This window comes from Lolium perenne, chromosome 4, assembly GCF_019359855.2.
Source record: "Lolium perenne isolate Kyuss_39 chromosome 4, Kyuss_2.0, whole genome shotgun sequence".
In the NCBI taxonomy this organism is placed as follows: Eukaryota; Viridiplantae; Streptophyta; class Magnoliopsida; order Poales; family Poaceae; genus Lolium; species Lolium perenne.
The window spans coordinates 291,927,782-291,951,750 of NC_067247.2; the positions used below are offsets into that span (position 1 = coordinate 291,927,782).

The following is a 23,969-nucleotide window of genomic DNA, read 5'->3' on the forward strand; positions in this document are numbered from 1 at the left end:
AATTTCTTATGTTCCATGCCACATTATTGATGTTATCTACATGTTTTATGCACACTTTATGTCATATTCGTGCATTTTCTGGAACTAACCTATTAACAAGATGCCGAAGTGCCGATTCTTTGTTTTCTGCTGTTTTTGGTTTCAGAAATCCTAGTAACAAAATATTCTCGGAATTGGACGAAATCAACGCCCAGGGTCCTATTTTGCCACGAAGCTTCCAGAAGACCGAAGAGGAGACGAAGTGGGGCCACGAGGTGGCCACACCCTAGGGCGGCGCGGCCCCCTTGGCCGCGCGGCCCCGTGGTGTGGGCCCTCGTGCCGCCCTGACCTGCCCTTCCGCCTACTTAAAGCCTCCGTCGCGAAACCCCCAGTGCCGAGAGCCACGATACGGAAAACCCATCGAGACGCCGCCGCCGCCAATCCCATCTCGGGGATTCAGGAGATCGCCTCCGGCACCACTGCCGGAGAGGGGATTCATCTCCCGGAGGACTCTACGCCGCCATGGTCGCCTCCGGAGTGATGTGTGTGTAGTCTACCCCTGGACTATGGGTCCATAGCAGTAGCTAGATGGTTGTCTTCTCCCCATTGTGCTTCATTGTCGGATCTTGTGAGCTGCCTAACATGATCAAGATCATCTATCTGTAATTCTATATGTTGCATTTGTTGGGATCCGATGAATAGAGAATACTTGTTATGTTGATTATCAAAGTTATGTCTATGTGTTGTTTATGATCTTGCATGCTCTCCGTTATTAGTAGATGCTCTGGCCAAGTTGATGCTAGTAACTCCAAGAGGGAGTATTTATGCTCGATAGTGGGTTCATGTCTCCGTGAATCTGGAGGGGTGACAAGAACCTCTAAGGTTATGGATGTGCTGTTGCCACTAGGGATAAAACATTGGTGCTATGTTCAAGGATGTAGTCACTGATTACATTACGCGCAATACTTAATGCAATTGTCTATTGTTAGCAACTTAATACTGGAGGGGGTTCGGATGATAACCTGAAGGTGGACTTTTTAGGCATAGATGCATGCTGGATAGCGGTCTATGTAGTTTGTCGTAATGCCCAATTAAATCTCACTATACTCATCATAATATGTATGTGCATGGTCATGCCCTCTCTATTTGTCAATTGCCCAACTGTAATTTGTTCACCCAACATGCTGTTTATCTTATGGGAGAGACACCTCTAGTGAACTGTGGACCCCGGTCCAATTCTCTATACTGAAATACAATCTCTTGCAATCTTTGTTCTCTGTTTTCTGCAAACAATCATCATCCACACTATACATCTAATCCTTTGTTACAGCAAGCCGGTGAGATTGACAACCTCACTGTTTCGTTGGGGCAAAGTACTTTGGTTGTGTTGTGCAGGTTCCACGTTGGCGCCGGAATCCCTGGTGTTGCGCCGCACTACATCCCGCCGCCATCAACCTTCAACGTGCTTCTTGGCTCCTACTGGTTCGATAAACCTTGGTTTCATACTGAGGGAAAACTTGCCGCTGTACGCATCACACCTTCCTCTTGGGGTTCCCAACGGACGCGTGTTGTACGCGTATCAAGCATTGCTGAACTGTATCCGCGATATCGCCCTGAAGCTTTTGGATCATCTCGGCGATGGACTTGAGGGTGGCGCGGTCCTCCGCACGTTCAACCCTTGCTTGGTGATTTTCATCGGCGAGGCTGGTGAGGGTGGCGAGCACAGATTGGTGATCCTCCTGCTATTTGTCGATGATCTCGGCTAGGATTTGCGGAGGTGGCGGCAGAGGCGCCATGGCAGCCGCCGGGATCAAAGATGAATCTGATACCAAGTTGTCACGGGTTGGGGGAGGATTGGATCGTAGGTTGTAGGTGTGATCGGTGGGTGGCTTAGGGCGATAATCCCGCCGGCCTATGGTTGGAGAAGGAGGTGAGGATAGGCGCCTCGGCGCAGGAGCAAGAGGTGAGACATTGGATTAATTCTTCTTGTCCATTAAAATGCATAGGGGTGGCTTTATATAATAGCCAATTACAGAATTTGCATCTAACTCTAACTCCAGTTTAGGTAATTGGCAGGGTAACCTTCTTCGAGACTAAACCTTTCCAATTATACTCAAACTCTACTAACTTAATCTAGGAAGACTGTAAGGGGTCGCAGGGCCCTTGCCCTTGCGACGGCTGTAGGATTGGCCCCACATGACACTCATGTTCAGAAATTTGCTAATTTTATTTTAGTTTAAAATTTATTAAATATTTCAATCATTTTTCTAAACATGGGCGGGCGCGGCAACGCGCGCTTTTATGGTCTAGTAAATTATATGGCTAGTGTATGTAGGACCCTCGCAAAAAAGGGAATATATATAGGTATGTGTATATCACATTTGGAACTAAATATCCAGTTATGTCACCTACACAAAAGTAAAAAAATGTATTGTACACAATATAGTAGTAGACATGTACTATTCATATTATATAGCGAAATTCAATACATGCCACAATCATCATCCTAATTACTGGAAAACCACACACGCCTCGATGCCACCAGAGAAACGAACATCATCATTCATCAGTTATCTTCCTTCCACACTTGATGAACAACCTCCACAACTTTCTTCTTCTGTATTGGCTTAGTTAGGTGGAGATCCATCCCTGCTTGGATGGTCTTCTGCAGGTCCTCTTCCTCAGAGTGCACAGTCAACGTGATGATTGGAGTGCAGATCCCGTAACGGCTTTCTTCCTCATGGATGCACTTTGTCTCTTCGTAGCCGTCCATCACCGGCATATGAAAAACAAAGAAGATCGAGCAGTGTCAAAACCGTCATCAGAAACAAAAGATTGATTGAATTGACTTGCTTGGCATCGAAAAATGGAAAATGTACTGGCAATCCATGAATATCACGTCGTAGGGCAAGGCCACCCATTCCTCTGAAGCAGCACCACCACTTGCAATCTCAAGAGCATTGATGAACATTGCCACAACCTCGGATCCATCCACTGCTACCACAACAGTTGCAACCAGAGTGCTCAACATTTTCTTCTGAATAAACTGCAGCGCCCTCGTGGCTTCCACCAGCAACACGCGCTTCCCTTCCAGAGGATTGTCATCTTCAAGCTTGGGCGGCTCCTGGGGCACTTCAGCTGTATACGTGGTTTCAGACGACGTGGCGTGGCCTCCAGAGGCTTGTCGTCTCCAAGCCTGGGTGGCTCCTGGGCACTGCCGCCGCAGATGTGATTTCAGACGACGCGGCAGTGGCCTGATCCACCGCCGGTAGCTCATTGATGGTGATCCCGACATAATGTGAATGCTGTTGCGGAAATTGAGAGGCCTGGAGCTCTCTCATGACCTGGAGGAGCTTGCGTAGCCGGGAGCAGTGGATCGACTTACGCAGGTCCATGTCGCAGCTCGCCGCCTACTTGAGCCTCCTCAGATCCTCGGAGGAGGTCATTTAGGTCAGTAATGCACACCACCATGCACGGAACTTGGTGCTTGATCCTCGCGAGGCTCAGCGCCTCCTGGAGTATCTCGTTGAGCCTCCCACCGGAGATGTCGACGACGATGAGCAGGCCGAATGGGTGGAGGTGCCCTTCGTGGTTGCCGCTGCTGTTCCGCAGGACCTGGGTGACCATCTCTTTGGAGCTGAAGCACCGGTCAGTGATACGTTGCAAACGTATCTATAATTTTTGATGCTCCATGCTTGTTTTACACCAATTTATGTATGTTTTTCTTACACTTCGTTGCACTTTTATACATTTTCCGACACTAACCTATCGACAAGATGCCACAATGTCAGTTCCCTGTTTTCTGCTATTTTGTATTTCAGAAAAGTTGTAGAGGAAATATTCTCAGAATTGGACGAAAGGAAAGCCGAAGATCTTATTTTTCCGTAACAAAGACAAAGTTCAAAGGGGGGGGGGGGGGGCGAAGAGGCGCCATAGGGCGGCCAGACCAGGCCTAGGCGCGGCCCGGGCCCTGGCCGCGCCTAGGGGTGGTCTGGGCCCCCTGGCCTCCACCGGCCTCGCCCTTCCGCCTTGATGGTGCTGCCAAGGAAGTTGGCAATCACGCTGGGGAACCCAGAGAGGAAGGCGTGATGAGCACATCAGCAAGTTTTCCCTCAGTAAGAAACCTAGGTTTAATCGACCAATATGAGTAAGGCGTGACTTCCGAAGGTGTTGCTAGCTAACTAGTGGCAGGGCGCACTACCAGCGTCAACAACAACGTGGAACCTGCACACAACACAACCAAAATACTTTGCCCCAACTTACAGTGAGGTTATCAATCTCACCGGTTTTGCTGAACACAAATGATTAAACGTATCGAGTAGAAGGAGATATTTGCAGTAATTAAAGAGAACATAGCTTACAGTAAGCAAACAGAACAAGATTGCAGTGGATGAATTTATCAATATAAAGGAAAGGACCGGGGTCCATAGTTCACTAGAGGTGTCTCTCCATAAAGGTAAATAACATGCTAGGTGAACAAATTACAGCTGGGCAATTGACAGAATACCGACCATACATGACAAGATGATTACTATGAGATTCATTTGGGCATTACAACATAATACATAGACCGTAATCCAACTGTGTCTATGACTAATAATCCACCTTCCGGTTATCGTCCGAACCCCTTCCAGTATTAAGTTGCAAGCAACAGATTATCGCATTAAGCAATGTGTGTAAAGTAAACAATAGAATTACCCTTGGATAAAACATTGTTGTTTTCTCTCTAGTAGCAACAACACATCTACAATCTTAGAAGTTATTGTCAATCTTCCATAAAACTAGAGGCATGAACCTACTATCAAGCATAAATACCCCCTCTTGGAGCCACAAGTATCTAGTTGGCCAGAGTATCTACTAGCAACAAAGAGCATGCAAGATCACAAATAACATGTGACAAGAATATATAATAGATCTCAACATATTAGACAATATTAATCGGATCCCAGCAAACACAACATGTAGCATTACATAAGGATGATCTTGATCAAGTAGGGCAGGTCACAAGATCTAAACATGAGACACAAATTGGAGAAGACAACCATCTAGTTATTGCTATGGACCCATAGTCCAGGGATGAACTACTCACGCATCAGTTCGGAGGCGGGCATGGCGATGTAGATGCCTCCGGTGATGATTTCCCCCTCCGGTAGGGTGCCGGGAAGAGCTTCAGAACCCTCCCGAGCTAGGGTCTGCAATGGCGGTCGCGACGGAACTTTTCGTCGATGGAGGCTCGAGTATTCAAGGTTTTCTCGAGATCATGAATAAATAGGACGATTGGCGATGTCGGTGGAGGGCAGGGGGCCCACACCACCCCTAGGAGCGGGCCAGGTCTAGGCCACGCCTAGGGCTGGTCTGGCCGCCCTGCTGCCTTTCTTCAACCTCCTCTGGACTCTGTCTTCGTTACGGAAAAATATTGACTTCGACTTTTGTTTCGTCCAATTCTCAGAATATTCCCTATACAACTTTTCTGAAATACAAAAAAAAGGGAACTGGCACTCTGGCATCTTGTTAATAGGTTAGTGCCGGAAAATGTATAAAAGTGCAACGAAGCATGAACAAAACATATATAAATTAGTGTAAAACAAGCATGGAGCATCAAAAGTTATAAATACGTTTGTGACGTATCACGCCTATAAGAAGATTCCCGACGCGTGAACCCTAAAAAACCAGCCTCCATCCACGTAAGGTTCTGTAGCTCCGCCGCCATCGCAGACAAAATTAGGGGGACATAAGTCTCTGTTCCGGCACCCTGCCGGGACAGGGAATTGCACCCGGAGCCATCTCCATCGACTCCACCGCCATCTTCATCGCCATTGCTGACTCCCATGATGAGGAGTGAGTAGTTCTCCCCCGAGGCTGAGGGCTTTACCGGTAGCTACATGGTCTATCTATCTCTTCATGTATGATTTTTATGTGATCATGAGCTTTGTAATCTAGTTGAATAAGTAGATGTTATTCTTCAACTATTGTGCTACTCAAGTGGTTTTATTATGTGAACTTCGGGAACACCTTGTCTCGCGGTGTGAAGGTGATAGTGTGCACACCGTGTTTGTTTCTTAAGCTTAATTTACATAAATATTTTTTTTTTTTTTTTGAACTTTACTTATATTAATCAGGAGAAAACAGATTCATTACATTCTTGATTGACCAGATCCTCCACACAGGGGGGAGCTGAACCAATCATAAAACTCACGCACACCCCAGAACTTCCTAATTTAGCCAACTCATGTGCCACTTTGTTTGCTGATCTATTGATCTTAGATATAGTTACATCTGGCAGCGCACTGAGAATGTTTCTTATGTCCTTCGTTGTGTCCCGAATAGCAGATCTTGAACCACCTATGCCATTGAGTTCCGAAATTAGGGCAGCACAGTCATTTTCTATATGGAGGGGCCCTGCATATGTCGTGAGGATAATCTTGACAGCATGCAGACCTGCTACTGCTTCTGCAACCTCAGCACTAGAACATTGGTTAATGGGTCCCCATGCTGACATCAAAACATGACCAGCATCATTCCTTAGAACAGCTCCCCATGAGCCTGAGTGATTTTCGATCAGAAAACTAGCATCGAAATTTAATTTGGCCTTACCAACATCTGGTTTGGACCAACTAGCTTCAGGTTCTTTTCTTCTTAGATTCATTCCTGGTACAAGATTTATCACAGAGTGCTTACCTTTTGGATTAGTAAGCATCTCCACCTCTCGAGTATCCTGGAAGGAAATAAGATACGATTGCAAGAAGAAGGAGGATTGCTCTATGCCACATTTGCCATCACCAAATAAAGCATTATTTCTCATGTGCCATGCCCTCCACCATATGAGAAGTAATTTTGCCCGGGTGCTATCATCCAACTGGTTAAGTAGGACTAGTACCCAGTCTGCTCCAGTGTACCTAAACATATTTTCATCAGGGAGATCCCAGTCATTTCTCATCCTCTGTCGTAGAGCTTTTGCCTTGGTGCACTCAATCATGGCATGATGCGCCGTTTCAGGTTCCACTCCACAAATGTTACAAGTAGGGACAATATCCATTTTCCTTTTGCATCTATGATCTTGTACACCCAACGAGTTAGTTGCTAATTTCCAGCCAAACACCTTGACCTTTGGAGGCACCTTTGCTTTCCAAACAAGATTCCACATATCTCGCTTTCCAGGATCATTAGTACTGGTACTGCAAGAATGTGAAGCTCCCGATTGTATGTCCGAAGCAAGTTTATAAGCACTCTTTACCGAGAAAATTCCATTTCTCTCATGATGCCATGCTAAATAGTCATTACCCGTGAAGCTAGGTAATTTGATCCATGATATATAATCAGCATCCGCTTCATGAAATAGTTTGCGAACGAGGTCTTCCTTCCACAATTTAGTAGAGGGGTCAATCAGGTCAGACACCCATCTAATTCTTGAGTTAGAAGATTTACCAATTACCTTTAAATTTCCCCTTGGTAGCCAGTTATCTCTCCAAATTTGAACCTTAGAACCGGAGTTAATCCGCCAAATGACTCCTCTTTTTAGCAAATCAAGCCCATGCATGACCCCTTGCCAAGAAGGAGAAGTATTTTTAATAAAGGCAGTATCAATTAACTCCCCTGATGGATAATACTTAGCTTTTAACAAGCGTGCACAAAGGCTGTCCGGGTATTCGATTAGTCTCCAAGCCTGCCTAGCAAGTAAAGCTTGGTTAAACAGCCTCAAATCTCTGAAACCAAGTCCCCCCTTCACCTTGGGTTTTGTCATTTTATCCCAAGCCAACCAGTGAACTTTTTTAGAATCATCGTCATCTCCCCACCAGAAATTCCTTATGATCTGGGAGAGTTCGTCACATAAACCGGCAGAAACCTTAAACACACTCATTGCATATGTTAGAATAGCTTGTGCCACAGACTTCACCAAAACCTCCTTTGCAGCCCCTGACGTATATTTTTCAGTCCAATTTGAACATTTCTTTGATAATTTTTCTTTAGTTGGTTGAAATTTATCATCTTTCATCCTCCCTTCTGGAACTGGCAAGCCTAAGTATTTTTCATCAAAACTTGTGGATTCCACCCCGAGGATAGATGCAACCGCATCCCCATCCTCCTGTGCGCAACCTTGCCCCAGCATTAAACAACACTTTGCTGGACTCAACTGTTGTCCGGTGCTTTTCTCATAAGCTCGGAGAATATCGTTTATTTTACCAGCTTGTTCGGCAGTACCTTTGAAGAATAACAGACTGTCATCCGCAAACAAAAGATGGGTGATTCCTGGAGACCTTCTGCAAATCTTTAACTCCTCCAAATCCCCTGTATTTACCTGGTTCTGAATTAAGGTCGATAAACCCTCGCTAACGAACAGGAACAGATATGGGGAGAGGGGGTCCCCTTGTCGCAGCCCCCTTGATGGTTTAAAGCTTTTTAACAGTTTTCCATTAAACCTCACAGAGAATCTAACTGTCTTGACACATGTCATGATCCAACATATCCATTTCTCACAAAACCCAAGTCTTCTCATAGCCACCTCAAGGAATCTCCAATCCACTCTATCATATGCTTTCATAAGATCCACCTTGTATGCACAAAATTTGCCAGCCGACTTCGACCCATTTTGTAAAGCATGGATACATTCAAAAGCAATAATTGCATTATCAGTTATCATGCGACCTGGGATAAACGCACTTTGTGTAGGGGAGATGATGTCATGAAGCAACGGCCGGAGGCGGTTGACCAAGCATTTGGAAACAACCTTGTAGATGACGTTGCATAAGCTGATTGGCCTGTAATCCTTTAGGGAAGTCGGATTCTTTATTTTTGGAATCAAAACAATAGTTGTATCATTGACTCCATCAGGCATGATTCCGGAGTCAAAGAACTTTTTTACTGCTCTAATGATATCATCTTTCAGTGTCCCCCAATTCCGCTGATAGAAGCATGCCGGGAATCCGTCTGGTCCGGGGGCCTTTTGAGGTCCAATTTGAAATAATGCAAAACTAATTTCTTCTTCTGTGTATTCCGCACAAAGCGTTGCATTAGCATGCTCATCAATCTTCTGCTGCCACGTTTGGGTTATGATATCCGGCTGAGCTGAAGCATCTGCTGTGTACAGATTCTGGAAAAAATCAGTTGTCGTTTCCTCCATCTCAGCTACGTCTGTTGTCACCACTCCATTTTCTTTCTCTAGCTGTTCAATTTTGTTCTTTTTCTGCCTCCATGTCGCTTTCCTGTGGAAAAACTGTGTATTTTTGTCCCCTGCACGGAGCCAAGAAATGCGAGAGCGCTGTCGCCACCGTAGTTCCTCCTTCTCAAGTAGCTCATCCAGTTCTGCACTTGTTCTTCTGGCCTGAACTTTACTTCTCTCATCTGATCGCAAAGACAAAGACTCCAGCAGCTTTCTTTTCTTTTCTATTTGTTTGGGAACCGAACCAATAGCCTTCCTACTCCAATCATGCAAAGAGTCCATGACTCCCATTAAATTACTTGCAACGTCTCCCAGGTCTCCTGGCTGCTTGTGCATGCTCCAAGCATCTTTAATCACTTCTCCTAACTCAGCTTCTCTCTCCCAGAAGGCCTCGTACCTGCGTATAGGAGGAGAAGGTCTCACAGCACCAGAAGATTCTAACTCAATTAAAAGAGGACAATGATCGGACCGGGAAGAAGTTAAATGCTTTACCTGACAGTTAGGAAACATTTTTATCCAATTATCATCAGCCACCGCTCTATCCAATCTTACTCTCACATTTTTTTGTCCATATTGCTTATTATCAAAAGTCCAAGGCCTTCCTTTAAAACCCAAATCATGGAGATCGCAGAAGGACAACGCTTCTCTAAAATCCCTCATTTGTCGTTCGTTTCTTCGTCTTGCGGAGAAATGCTCTTGTTGCCACATGCATTCGTTGAAATCACCACACATAAACCAAGGGCCAGGCAAAAGGGGTTTTATACGTTTAAGCATATTCCACATGTTATAACGTTCATGTGTACGAGGTTCTCCATAAACGAAGGTGCATCTCCAAATATTTCCAACAGGGTGATTTTTAACAGTTACATCAATAAGGCGGTTGTTTATTTTGAACAACTCTACGTCAATGCTATCATCCCAAAAGAGAGCTAAACCGCCCCCTTTTCCCTTCTCATTAAAGGTAAGGACATGCTTTAGGCCTAACCTCCAGCGAAGCCCTTCCACGTAATCTTTCTTCTGTCTTGTCTCTGAAAGGAAGAGCAGCTTTGGTCTGTGAGCACGGACTAGCCTTTCGAGCTCTTGAACTGTCGCGGGAGGGCCAAGCCCGTGACAGTTCCATCCCATGATCGTCATGGCTCCTGACAGGCGCGCTCCTTCACGCCTGTCAGGGTACCAGCGGCCCCATGGCTGGTTGCCTCCATTACAAACTCGTTCTCATCAACCTTCCCTACCTCGTTAGCAACATCTATTAACTCAAAGCTCTTCCTCCTGCTCCCATCGCCACTGCATGTGTTGACACTCTGGTTTTCAGTGTGATTTACCTCGTCTGCCTGGCACAAACTCTTGCTCGCATGCTTATTTTTTTTCTTCAGTAAAACTGATGTCGTGCGCTCTGATCTCTCCTTCAGGTCCTTGAGAAGACTACTGCCTGAGAACAGGTAGTACTCTGTAGCCGGCACCCACATCAGAGGAGAGCCACTAGGGCCGTCTGGCGCTGCCTGCGCATACCGATCCACGGAATGGGAGAGCTGGGCCACTAGCCTTCTTTCCTTGACCAAGAACTGACGGATCCATTGATGTTTGTTCGGCATGTTCTCCTTAGCCTTCATGATCTTCTTAGTTGGCACAATGTCACTAGTAGCTGCATTCTTACCATCATTCACTAGAAGGTTTTCAACCGTCCCTTCCATCTGCAGAACATCTGCAGCAGGTGTGGTAACGATCCAGCCCTCCACTAACTCATCTTGTGCCGCCACATCACTGGCTCCCTTCATGTCTTGTGTAGTCTTTTCCGTCGACTGAGGAGACCCCAGCTTCCAAGCAAAGCTAGGGGAGCCACTGAGCCCAAGGAATCGCTTGCCCAAATGTTGTGATTCTGTATCCGATACAGTGTGTCTACTCTTCCGTTTATTCTGCAGCTTGTGTTCGCCTTTCCCATTCAGAAGGGCACCCGATCCCTGAACCAGAATTGGTGCAGCCGACCCCCCTGTTCTGTCTGCCGCTTCACCAGCTGATAGCACGTCATGACCATCCATAGAAGCCTTCTTAGTTTTCTGCCTCCGAAGTGCACGGACTCCATCTATGTTGCGCTGCACATTTTCTTCATTCTCCAGATTATATTCCTCTCTTGCATTACTGTTTCCTGCAACCACCGTAGGAGTAACAGGCTCACTCTTGATCGGAGAATCTCGCACATGCAAGCGGGCATTTGAATATTCAGTAAGCTTTCCACGGGCCAGCACGGCCGCTGTGTTGTGCACGCTGTTATTTGTTGCCTGGCCATCCAGTCTGCTTGCTTCCTTTTGTTGGTCTTTGTTTCCACCTGAATATATCAACGGTGTAGAGGTTGTGCGTATGGCTCTTTTTTCCTTTTGGTGATGGACGCATTGGTGGTCTGAGTTGCTTTTTGTTGCCTTTCCTATGGGGGATTTGATCCTATGATTGCCCCCTTCAAAGAAACGAATGAATTGGATGCGTATATGGCGCCCAACAGGATACATTGCTATGATCCTGACGATCTTCCGGTCACCGTCGAACTGAGCAAAGGATGATTTCTTTTGCAGGGGGATGGGGTCCTTACCAGAGGGGTCTTGTCGCGGGCTTCTCAATCCATCATCGAGTGGTTCCTGCTCTTGTGTGATCGTTGGCTCCCGCGCGCCCTTAGCCGCGGCCGCCGGGATTGAATCGCCGCGATCTGAACCGGTATCCAAAGTGGATGGCGCCATGAGAGACTCAGCCGCCACGACTGGCTCAGGTTCAGGGATGTGGATGTGATGCTGGGAGTTTCCATCGATCTGGGGATGGGGGGACCGCCGGTGCACGTGGATCTTTGTGGGTGGAACGAGAAATTGCTCCAACTTTATGCTCCGGGACTGGAAATCGAAGACTTTCGATCTGAAGTAGTCAAGGCTTTTCTGTGGATTTTGGGATTTGAGGATGATTTCTTTCAATCTACTCCTTCCTTCGATGGGAAGAAAATGGCTCTGGGGATCGTGGTGGGATTGAGGGGATTTGGTATGGGGAAGTCTCGAGATGGCGGGCAGAAGCTTCGGGTTGATCCTCTCTTCACTCACTCTCTCGGGATCACTCTCAAACTCTTTCACTCGATCTCCGTGGTCGGGATCGTCGGGTTCCTGGGAATCGCCACCGCGTTCGTCGGGGCGACGAAACGTTTTCCCCATGTTGCTTTTACATAAATATTTATGAATTGTGGTGACTAGTTAGTACCATCTTTGTATGCTCAAAGTGACAGCGTGGGGTGTCCATAATTGGGAATGCGAACTTTAAGGAATGCTTATGTATCCCTACACAGTGAATTTGTGTTTATTAGTAAACCGGAGAGTGGTTCAGAGTTGCATAGTGAAATAATAATAACTATGTATTCAATTATGGTATCATTATTGAGAGTGTCCACTAGTGAAAGTATGATCCCTCGACCTTGTTTCCAAGCATTGATGCACCGTTTACAACCAGTATGCTACATGTTTGCTTGCTGCCATTTTTATTTCAGATTGCAATTACTACTCATAATCATCCATATTACTTGTATTTCACTATCTCTTCGCCGAACTAGTGCACCTATACACCTGACAAGTGTATTGGGTGTGTTGGGGACACAAGAGACTTCTTGTATCGTAATTGCAGGGTTATTTGAGAGGGATATCTTTAACCTCTACCTCCCCGAGTTCGATAAACCTTGGGTGATCCACTTAAGGGAAACTTACTGCTGTTCTACAAACCACTGCACTTGGAGGCCCAACACTGTCTACAAGAATAGAAACGTGCGTAGACATCAGTCAGCTACACCGTCCAAGTCATCACCGCCGCCCTGTGGCGAAGAGATCGACGCTGGCCTGGACGGCGAGGCGCCCACGGCGGCGCGTGCCTTCTCCATTGTCGGGGCGAGGAGCTCGGCGCGCGGGACGGGCCAGACCTTCATCCCGAGGTTCTCCATCCATGTCTGGAGGATCCACCGGGTCTTGTCCCCGTGGACTAGGAGGACGCATTGCCCACCCTTGAAGCAGCCAGGCTCCCTGAACAAGGACGGCGCCGCCCTCCCCTGCTCGATGTCCTCTTCAGCATCGCTGATCTTGAGGAAGACGTTGAATCCGAAGCACGTTCCCGCTTCTCCAGGCTCTTTGTCCTTGATGCTTATTTCACCACCCATCAAACGTACCTTATCAAAACAAGAACAACAAATAAGTAACAACATTGTAAGAAATACAAAGTAAAAAAAACATCACAGCCTGCAAAGTTATACATAGCCTGCAAACCAAAAGGTACACTAATACACAATACCTTGTGTTATTAACAAAAGCAACATAAGTGTTGTCTCTAGTTATAAACCTAGTGAAAAAATAGCTTTTGGATCAATATGTAGCCATCCTAATTCACAAAGCAAAAAAAATACACCGTTATTTTTACTGAAGTTGCAAAAGGAAAAAAGAGTATAAATTTTACTAGTCTATAATTTATGCATCCGGTCATACAACTGTTTGATTGGATTACAATAAAAGCAAAGGATTTTCAGAACTCTAAGACACAATATTGCAATTTCATGCCCATTTGAATCCTATGGGATATTTATTTCTTTGATTACATCATAATAAAAAAACAAAGGGTATTCTAAAGAAATAAAAGGATTATTTCCAAGAGGATTGAGTGGATATAAAATTTATCATCAATATAGCGCAAATGAATCCTTAAAAAAAAATCCTTATGTTATTAGGTCCTACGATCAATCAGCAAACATAGAAAATTTTCTATGTATTACAATCCAAATTTCCCATGAAACTCCTTTTAATAAAATAGAGCATTGGCTACAATCACCGTTCTAATTGTGGTAGTTGAACATGAATAAATAATATAAGGACGAAAGCCACTTACAAAGGATTGCACAATGCCTAGGCCTAGGCCGGTGCCACCATGCCCTTCCTTTACCTGTACGTAGTTTTCAAATACAGATTTTCTTTTCTCCTTTGGAATCCCAACACCTGATCTACTACCTCAAAGTAAAATTCAATGGCGTTAGGATCATTCTGAATAAGTGGTCGGTTAGCATTCTGCTCGGCACCTTCTTCCCTCATTCCTAGCAGCCTCCGACAGAACACACTCGCACGCCAGCGGGGGGCGAACCTAGATGGGGTGCTGATCATGGAAGTCCTTACGATAGGGCGGTTGGTCCACACACGGAGCACGACATGGCCGTCGTGCGTAAACTTGATGGTATTTCCAAGAAGATTGTCAAGGATCTATTTGAAGCGCTTGCAGTCACCGATGACCGCATCGCATCGAAGAACAGAGAAGTCACAGGGGTCCCAAACCACCTCAACGCCTCTATAAATACCGACGACGTTCACCATATCCATGGATTCTTCAAGGACGTCGGCCATGCTGAACTGCACCTCCTCCAATTGCATCTTCCCGGACTCCACCTTGCCCATATCTAGTATGGTGTTAAGTATATCTGCAACACACGTGTTACATATATGAGCCGAATCAACATGTGTTGAACAAAGAAACTTGTTACACATCCAAGTACGCACATAACAAAGATGGAGCCTCAATGTGGTCCTACATCCGAAAACGTACACAACCAGGATGAATCGTACATTTGAATATTTGATAAAATATTAGCCTAGCTCTTTAATAGACAAAGACTAAACACATGGTGTGGCTAACATGAGTGCGGCCATCTATGTGAAATTGTGAACTACTCAAAACATTATACTCCCTCCGTCCCAATTTAATTAACTCGGCTGTAATTTTGCGAAAACCCCCCTAACGTTGTGCACCGCGTGTCGTAAGTCCTAACCAACCAATCCCCTCCTCGCGAACTCAGTCCCCTCCGATATGTCCTCCTCCTTGCGACAGCTTGGCCGTGGCCATCGCCGTCGCCGGCACCGCATCGCCTCCGCCGGCACCGCATCGCCTCCGCTCCCCATCGCCCTACTTGTCCCCTTCTCCTCTTCCTCCGCGCCATCCCCGTCCCCTTCTCCTCCTCTCCGCCATATCCAGAAGATCTTGATCTCCACGCGGTTGGATCCGTGAAAAAAATTGAATTTTTTCGACCTTTTCCACAGATCCCGTGGCAGCGACGCAAGATCAGCTACCGGGAAAGCCGGCCTCGCCCTCGCCGCCGAAAGATCTCGCCGGCCCCGACCTCGCCATGGCGCTCACGCGGCGTCGCCCTCAGGTTAGCTGCCGCGATCCATCTCTGCTACTCCATCACCGCCGCCGCCGCCGCTAGCTCGCCCGCTCCTCCGCAGTCTTCGCAAAGGTACCGCCGACGCACGCCTCATCGATCGATACGTCCTCCGTTTTGGATCTTCTCAACCCGAGTTTCCGCTCTTCGATGTGCAGATGGCGGTGCCGCTGCTGACGACCAAGATCGTGAAGAAGAGGACCAAGCACTTCAAGAGGGCGCACAGCGACCGCTACATCGGCCTCAAGGTGAGACCCAGCCCGTCCTCTTCTTGCCCCGGAGTACTTGGTCCTTTTAGTTGAGCCACTGATTAGCTGTTCGTCGATGCGTGTTAGATTTAGCTTTAGTTTGGACGATCCCATCATTGTCGTATGCTGAATGGCAGCTGCTTGGCTGTTTGTATTGGTCCTGTTGTAGTCCATGACATCCTAGTAGCAGCTCGTTAGCTTGTGTTTTGATTTAGACGCTTTCAATTGCAGCCTGAAATGCTTGCAAATAGTTTAGCCAGTACGATTCTGAGCGGTGGTTGTTTGTGCATGGGTCTGATGTTTCGCCTACTAGGATGCTGCGTCAGGTTATGATTGCCTTAGTTCACTGTCTTCGGGGATTTATGTTATGATAGTGAACTGTATTGTTAATCTAGTACAGTATCAGGTTCTTGTTGATCATGGAACTGATGGTTTGTGGTGGTACTACTGCAATACTACTACACCACTTTCCTCACAGCAGCACCCATTGCGGATCATGCTCGATGTTTGTGGTGGTACTTTACCATGTGTCGGTGAATCTGTAGGAGGGTTTTCCAGTCCACCCGCGCTATGTGTATATTGTGATTTGGGGTAACTGCAACTTGATCGTAGGATCGATTTAGTTGGTACACCGTGAATCGGCTAAACGGGCTTTGGAACACATGAACACATCTCTATTACCAATGGTCTAGCGGAGATATTTGCATAACTAAAGGGACACTTCTAGGTTCCCTTTAGAATGACTGAACTCATAAAAACATTGATCCAAATGCACCTCTGGAAAGTTTGTGAATTTGAAATGCTCCCAATCCCCAAAGTTCATAATTTCTGTTGGTTGCTTCACACCACATTATATTCTTAACATTCAATCCACAACTGCAAACAAAATTGATGATTAAGGCCTACGGCTAGCTAGATGTATGCAAAGCCGTAGATTTCTTGCGTACAGCTAAAATTTTCTTATCAAAATTATAATGTGCTTATTTAATCTGGCTGATTGTCAAATTTATTTACTCTTATTTCTGCCGCAGGGTGGTGGACTCGACAAGCTCACATTGGATAGCTTGTATGGCGATGGAGCCTACAGGCAGATGCAGAAACAGAAACAGCTGCCATATGGTTCAGCACCTCACAATCCCTTCATGGTGAACATATCTTGCTTGCACTCCTACTATGAATATTTTGAGACTGATGTTGTACTAGTCCTTCCACTAGTACAGCACATGATGTATTTGAGCTGCTGCATATATACAGCAGGTTCCACATAACTTAAAACTACGGAGTATTGCATAACTTAAAACTACTCAAGATGCTTCTTGTGCTGCTTCTGCTTTTTCTTTTGCTCTTGCTTCTGCCTCTTCTATCAACTGCTTAAGCTGCTCTGCTTTTGCTTCTTTGCTGCTTGTGCTATTCTCAATAGCTTGTGCTTCTTCTATAATTTTTAATGTATCTGCAACTAGATCAACCTTGCAAGTAAGAAAGATAGGGAGTCTTCCTTCCTTTATCCTTTTATCTTTACCCATGTGTTGGATGTCATAGCAATTCCCTCCTTGCTTCTTCATAGTCTCTCTCAAGCATGTTTGCAATGTTAGAAAGCTTTTAGATAGCTTATCCACCTCATAGTTCTCAAATTCTTCCTCCACAGTTTCAATCAGTTCTCTAATATTTTTAGGTGCTCTGCAGTCGGTGAGAGATTGAATGGACCGAAAGAAGCATAGATTTAGAATGTTCATATCAGGACTATTAGGTGGTTGTTGCAGTAACACAATGTTCAGGTCAGTTTGTGCAACAACTTGTAGGAAAACAGGGTCGTTAGGCTTGATGTGTGGGGTGGCATTTTCTTGTTGTATATAGATAGTTCTCCCTGCGTCCTCATCTGGCCACTTGTCTAGTATAGCAGGGATTACTTTATTGCACATGAAATCTCTCATTACATCTCTGTTAACTTTCATTGATTTGAGTTCAAGAGTACCTTTTTCCCTGTTTTCGCTTCTTCTAATAGCTGCAGTTTCAGTGACAAATGGCCATGTGCCTATTTTTCCATCAAAAGTGCAAACCTTTATTCCATCAACAATGGAAAACCTTGGTTTAGCCACAGCAGTTAAAAACATAACCTTCCCTATACTGTTCTTATTATGCACTGTCCGATATGGGGTAGGCTCTCCAGGGACTAGATAGTACACATTGTTTTTCTGTGTCAAGTCAAACCATTTTTCGTCGATATGGACAAAATTATCCATTTCCTTGAAGAAAACACTCATATCTGTCATTGTGCACTCTTGGAGCATAAACATACAGAACTTCAGTCTTTCAATTCGGTTAGCTGGCTTTAGAGCTGGCTTCAAAGTGTTTGAGCAGCGATTTAGTTCACCCCATTCTAACCTTCTGTGCAAGGTTGTTCGGCTAACATTGAGTTCCCTTGCTAGAGCTCTGACTGTTTTTCTTCTATTCAATGGGATTGAGGTTACCCTGGAGAGCTCTAGATCTTTTCTCTTACGTCCAACTCTGCCTTTTTTCTTCGATGAAACATCTACTTCTTGCCCTGCTGCAATTTGTTGTCGTGCATCTTTCCAGATTTTTTCAACGGTACTTAGACTTGTCTTTAATAGACCAGCAACAAGCTCCTTGTCTTTTTTATCCACCTTTCCATCTCTGGTCTGTATAAATTGCATTGCAAAGTAAGCTCCAAATCTTGCTTGGTCTGATAGGTCTTTTCCAGATGGCTGCCCAACACCTCCTGCATCATTGACTACATGGCCGTTATCTTCTTCGAGTACTTCCACTTCAACCATGATGGAACTGCATGACAAGAAGAACAGATAAGTACTGATGATGATGCTTGTGCAAATCTGATGATGATGCATGTGCTTGTAAGAACTATGCTTGCAAATCTGCTGATGTTTGTGCTTATGCTTGCTTGCAATATTCGAGTTACTCAATTCTTAGTCTTAGTTTCATGTGCTGAAATTGTTATACTCCATGAAAGTAAATTTGCTCTATTGCTGTGAAGGCTTATCGGTACTTGGTTAATACTCCATCGCCGCAATTCAGGAGTACAATGTGCCATCTCCCGGTTCCTCACGCCCATCTCCGGTGAGCTTTTGCGGTGGGGACTAATCTTCTCGTGTGATTCGCAGTGGTCTGCCCAGCCAACGCCTCTCCGGTAAACTGTCGCCTGGCATCGGCAACCTCACGCTGGTGTTTTAAAATTGGAAATATGCCAAAAAATTACAGGTTTCTAGACAAATGAGAAACTGCAAGTGTTCACATTTCTTGTTCTTGGACAGGCTGTTGCAGAACAACGCGATTTCTGGCACTATTCCTGCCACCATAGGCAGGCTGGGGATGCTAAAGACACTTGACATGTCAGACAATCATCTTACTGGGAGCATCCCGAGTTCAGTTGGGGATCTCAAGAACCTCAACTATCTGTGAGATTTCATTCCATGGTTCTTCTTGATGCCGCATCCTTCTTGATGTACTCCGTATACAACAACTCACTTTTGTTTCTCTTTCTTGTTGCTACCAGGAAACTGAACAACAACAGCTTATCTGGAGCTTTCTGCAAGAACTTTCAGGTAGTCATTCAGCTAATTCCCTGTCACCTGGCTAATTCAACTCCCCCCTGGACACCATTTGGGCATGCTATAGACTATTGCTCATTCTTTCGTTTCCACTTTTTATTACTGATGCTTGTTATGACAGCAGATCTTTTTTGACGTAAATGGCAATGCTCTTTTCGTTGTTGTGCTTGATCAATACTAGCATTGCTTGGATTTAAATTTGGATGCATAGATTTCTTTGTTGCAGCAAGGGTTGAAGAATCTACTGTTTGTTGTGTCTTGAACTACTGTAGATAAATTGTGTTAAGCTAAATTTTGTGAAACTTAACTGAAAATTAATTGTGTTAGGCTAAATTTTAATGACTGAACCAGATTTCTATACTTTACACTACGGTGAGCAATATGTTTTGTAGCAGTACAAAATTCCTTTACAAGATTTGAATTGGTAACCATGTGGCACTTGCAATGATCAGAATATAACCTTGATGAGCTGCCACTGCCGGATGAAGATGAGCTGCCGCTGCCGGATGAAGATGAGCTGCCGCTGCCGGATGAAGAAGAGCTGGCGCTGCCGGATGAAGACGACCTGCCGCTGCCGGATGAAGACGACCTGCTGCCGCCGGATGAAGGAGCGTGGCGAACTGGAGGCTGGCGAGCTTGAATAAGGGTGTCGACGAGGAGGAGGCGGAGGCGGGTGGCGGAGCTGTCGCTCCGGCAGCTGTCGAGCAGGAGGGGCCCGAGAAGAAGCAGGTGGAGGAGGCTGTCGAGCAGGAGGGGGCTGAGGAGAAGCAGGCGGAGGCGGGTGGCGGTGCTGCCGCTCCAGCAGCTGTCTAGCAGAGGTGGCCGAGGAGAACCAGGCGGAGGCGCGTGGTGGAGTCGCCGCTCTAGCGGTGTCGAGCAGGTGTGGTGGGCGAGGAGAACCAGGGCGGAGGTGCCTTGTGGAGCTGCCGCTCCAGTAAATTGCCGAGCAGAGCCGGGCGAGGAGAACCAGGCACAGGCGCGTGGTGGAGCTGCCGCTCCAGCAGGGTGGAGAGCATGGCGCTGCTCCGGAGGCTGACGATCGATCGATTGATTCCAGCTGACGATCGAATCGATCTTTCCAGCTCCAGATTCCAGGCGGAGGTGCCTGGTGGAGCTACCGCTCCAGCAGCCGACGATCGCGTGGTGGAGCTGCCGCTCCAGCTGACGATCGATCGATTCCGTCTGGACGGCGAATGGATCTGGGACTGACCGATCAGATCTGGGAGTTTTTTTTGTTATGTTTTGAAATATGCAGGACTAGACTCTAAAATGACATCTGTGAAACGTTTTCCTCCCCCAAGTTAATTAAAAAGGGACAGAGGGAGTATATATCACTGGTAGAAAAATGGCCTTTAGTCGCGGTTCGCAACTGCCATTAGTCGCGGTTGCGCAACCGCGACCAATTAAGCGCGACTAAAGGCCCCCCCTTTAGTCGCGGTTGCTTACGAACCGCGACTAAAGGCCCGTCCACGTGGGCGGCTAGCGTGCGCCTGGGCGAAGGACCTTTAGTCACGGTTGGTGTCCCCAACCGGGACTAAAGGCTATTTCGTTATTTTTTTTTTAATTCATTTGGGTTTCTAATTTTTTTTCACTCCGTTTTTTTTCTATTTTTTTCAAAATTTCTATTATTTCAGTTATTTGCATAGCTTAGTCTCTATCTCTAACTACACTTATCTCTAGTCAAATTACTTACTCGTGGTCAGACTTCCCGCTCGGTCACCCATCCTCCCACTACTCCACCTCTAGCACGCTTAACTTCCGAGTTCCATTCCGTCCCGCATCCAAGTGCTACGCACCCATGTATGTGATACTAGTATCATATCAATCCTATTAACATGTTGGTCGATGTCACATTTTTTTATTGTTTGAATTTCAAATAATTTTTTTCATAAACAAATAATGATGTAATAATAATCGTGAATAAATAAATAAACATTAACTTTTTAATTTTTAATTTTTAAATTTTTTTATTTTTCATAAATTTTTTTTTGCCAAAACCTAAAAATTTGAAAATCTAAAATTTGGGTAAAAGTAATAGTAATCTTTATGCTGGATGCAATTATTAATTTTATTTTTTTTTAAATTTAAAAAATATAAAATCCATAATTTATAGCAAAAACTAAAATCTCCCTGCTTTCGTATTTTCATTTGGAATTTTGAGAATCTAAAAATTGGCTAACCGGGTAAACCCCGGTGAATTCGGATGTAACTTTTTCCCTGGATTTTTTTTGATATATTATACGTTTTTTTCCGACGTCGTATGCAAAAGTTATTGCGATTTTACCATTTTTAAAACTTTTTTTGCAAAAAAAAATGAAAATTCGAATTTCTTAATTTCTCCGAATAGTAGGTTGCATAACATACAAGAATCTGAAAACAATTTTTTTTAATTTTCTATCATTTTCTTTTGTATTTTACAAACCAAAAAAAGGCGCTCCACGGGGTGGGGGGGTTTGTGCAGTGGTGCGTGGGAGTAAAAACTCGGAAAAACCTTCGATCGCGGGTGGGGACCCCAACCGCGAATAAAGGGGACCCTTTAGTCGCGGTTGGGGACACCAACCGCGACTAAAGGGGACCCTTTAGTCGCGGTTGGTGTCCCCAACCGCGACTGAAGGTTTTTCCGCCGGCCACATCCCTCCGTAGCCCTTTAGTCCCGGTTGGCATCCCTCCGCCGAACCGCGACTAAAGGATCATTAGTCGCGGGTCACCTCCCGAACCGCGACTAAAGCCCCCTTTAGTCGCGGTTCGAATATTTCCGGGACTAATGGGGGTGGACGGAAGCCTCTTTTTCTACTAGTGTATTCTTTCTTGGGAACTAAATGAATGTTAACTCGTCAAAAAATAGAACTGTGCACACTGTAGAAACTGTGGACTACTTTTTTTCTACTGGAAAAAGGTTCAACTGAACTGTTGCACACTTTCCAAATAAAAATTGTGAACTCATTATTTGTACAACCTCACTTTATATATGACGTGCAAATTTGTAGTGATGTGATTACATTAATTAGCTAAATTACCATGAACGGATCATATCTTCCAAAAAAAAGTGGCAAGCATACATGACATGCATGGTACGTAGGGAGATATATGGATGTATGAAACTGACCAAAGAGTTTCTTGGTGCCAATCTCCATCTGGTCGAGGTAGTAGGTGAGGTTGGGGTTTGCCCGCGCCTCTGTCCGGGAGACATTGATGAGTCCGGCGACAGCAGCGAGCGAGGAACGGATGTCGTGGCTAGCGGACGCGAATGCGTTGCTCTTATTCATGCTCTTGCGCTCTGCCTGCTGGAGCAATTCCTTCTGCCTCATGATGTCACCCTGGAGCGCCGCCTCCCGCGACCCCGACCGCCACAACGCCCGCGCCATGAAGAAGCACGTCACAGCCGCCATGGCCGGGAGCAAGCACACGACAGAGACCACGGCCACCCCTATCTAGTGAAACATGGCCTCCTTTTGCCACACCAGCCGGAGTCCCTGAAGAAGAAGGAGATGATTATCTCTGGTGATGTTAGTACTACGCTGTTGCGGCAGACGACCAATCTGAAATTTTCAAGCATGTTGCGTCCGTGGTAGCTGCTAGTACGATGAAAGGATCGAAGTGAGGAACAAAAAATCATGGAGGTTCAATCTTTCGGATCAGTGGCGGACCTAAGATTTTATCAATGGACATGCCGCACGGAAAATTTAATGGCCATTTCAATAGAATCTTTTTACCAATTCAACAAACAATTATAAAATTTGCATCTAATATGATATAAAAGCAATAAATAATAAGCAATCATGAATTAAGTTGGAAAGTTGTATAAATTACAATTCCTTGATGCAGGTTCATGGGTAATGTATAAGTTTCTCTTCATAACTAAACAGTTTGAGAAAAAATGCATATAGGACAATTTATAGCATGCACAACATGTTTAGCAATACCCCGCAAAAAAGAAAAAAAACATGTTTAGCAAAATTTAGCAATGATATGAATCAATAGTTCATAGATTAGTATAGTGCCTGCTGAGTCTGGATGCATGGGGCGTACCGACGTGGATTACCGTGGCCTCGTGGGATCCCGGCCGGCGATGGACGAACTGGCTTGTTTGCGCTTTGCGGCGTATCGGCCCAAGCGGCAAAGGGAGAACTGGCGTCTAGGTTCTTGGCCCGGTGTGCCGCGTGACGGCGTGACCAACATCCAGACAGATTGGTTCAGCTGAAGTGGTGATCGATGATTCGCTCATGCTCATGGACGACTGACGGGTGTGGCGGCATGGCCGGCTGGTCGCTGACGAAACTGCCGGCGGCTGGACCTAGCTAGCTGGGCATGGGCGTGGCGCCAGCCTCTGGCGACCTGACATCTCTATTCGCTGATCGTGGAGGAGGAGACGAGCGGAGACTGCAGGCGGGGTCGTGGGATCAATCCAAGCAGTTGGACGCGGTTGCTACTGCTTATCCCCTAATTTTTCTCTCGATAAAAGATCTCCGAATGCCTGATTAGCTCTGTCCTTCAGATTTTCTGATATGCATGGCTGGGCTGGTCTGCTTCGGATCCGTGTGATATGGAAGCAAATCTGTTTTCCATCACTTCTCTTCATGGAAAGTTTTTAGTTTTTACGTACGCATGCACCTTATTTTTTCGAGGTTGACGCATGCACCTTATCATCCTGGATAGTTAATGACATTTGTTTTGTGAAGATTTCGCAGATACTCCTTAATACGTGCGACGGTATAATTACCTCACTATTAAAAGCTTAATTTGGTGGTGCTGTGTTTGCAAAGGGAGAAAGATGGGCCGTCCTTATGGGCGCGTTT

The 23,969-nt window shown here is 45.7% G+C and overlaps 1 protein-coding gene and 1 pseudogene across 14 annotated transcripts; one reads left to right on the forward strand and one right to left on the reverse strand.

Moving 5' to 3' along the window:
• Positions 1–2,545: 2,545 nt before the first annotated feature.
• Positions 2,546–23,969, reverse strand: part of LOC127347714 (probable histidine kinase 2) — a 38,520-nt pseudogene continuing 17,096 nt past the window's right edge.
• LOC127295763 (uncharacterized) lies at positions 14,938–20,022 on the forward strand. Of its 14 annotated transcripts, none has more exons than XM_051325757.2 (9): positions 14,946–15,416; positions 15,500–15,589; positions 16,621–16,734; positions 17,262–17,364; positions 18,298–18,459; positions 18,600–18,752; positions 18,877–19,020; positions 19,119–19,167; positions 19,626–20,022. In XM_051325757.2, the coding sequence occupies exons 5-9, from the start codon at positions 18,452–18,454 to the stop codon at positions 19,815–19,817; spliced, it is 546 nt and encodes a 181-aa protein (XP_051181717.2). In that variant the 5' UTR covers positions 14,946–15,416; positions 15,500–15,589; positions 16,621–16,734; positions 17,262–17,364; positions 18,298–18,451; the 3' UTR covers positions 19,818–20,022. The 14 variants fall into 14 exon arrangements, with proteins under 14 accessions (XP_071675364.1, XP_071675365.1, XP_071675366.1 ...); XM_051325759.2 differs by having other exon boundaries at positions 18,309–18,459; XM_051325758.2 differs by having other exon boundaries at positions 17,273–17,364.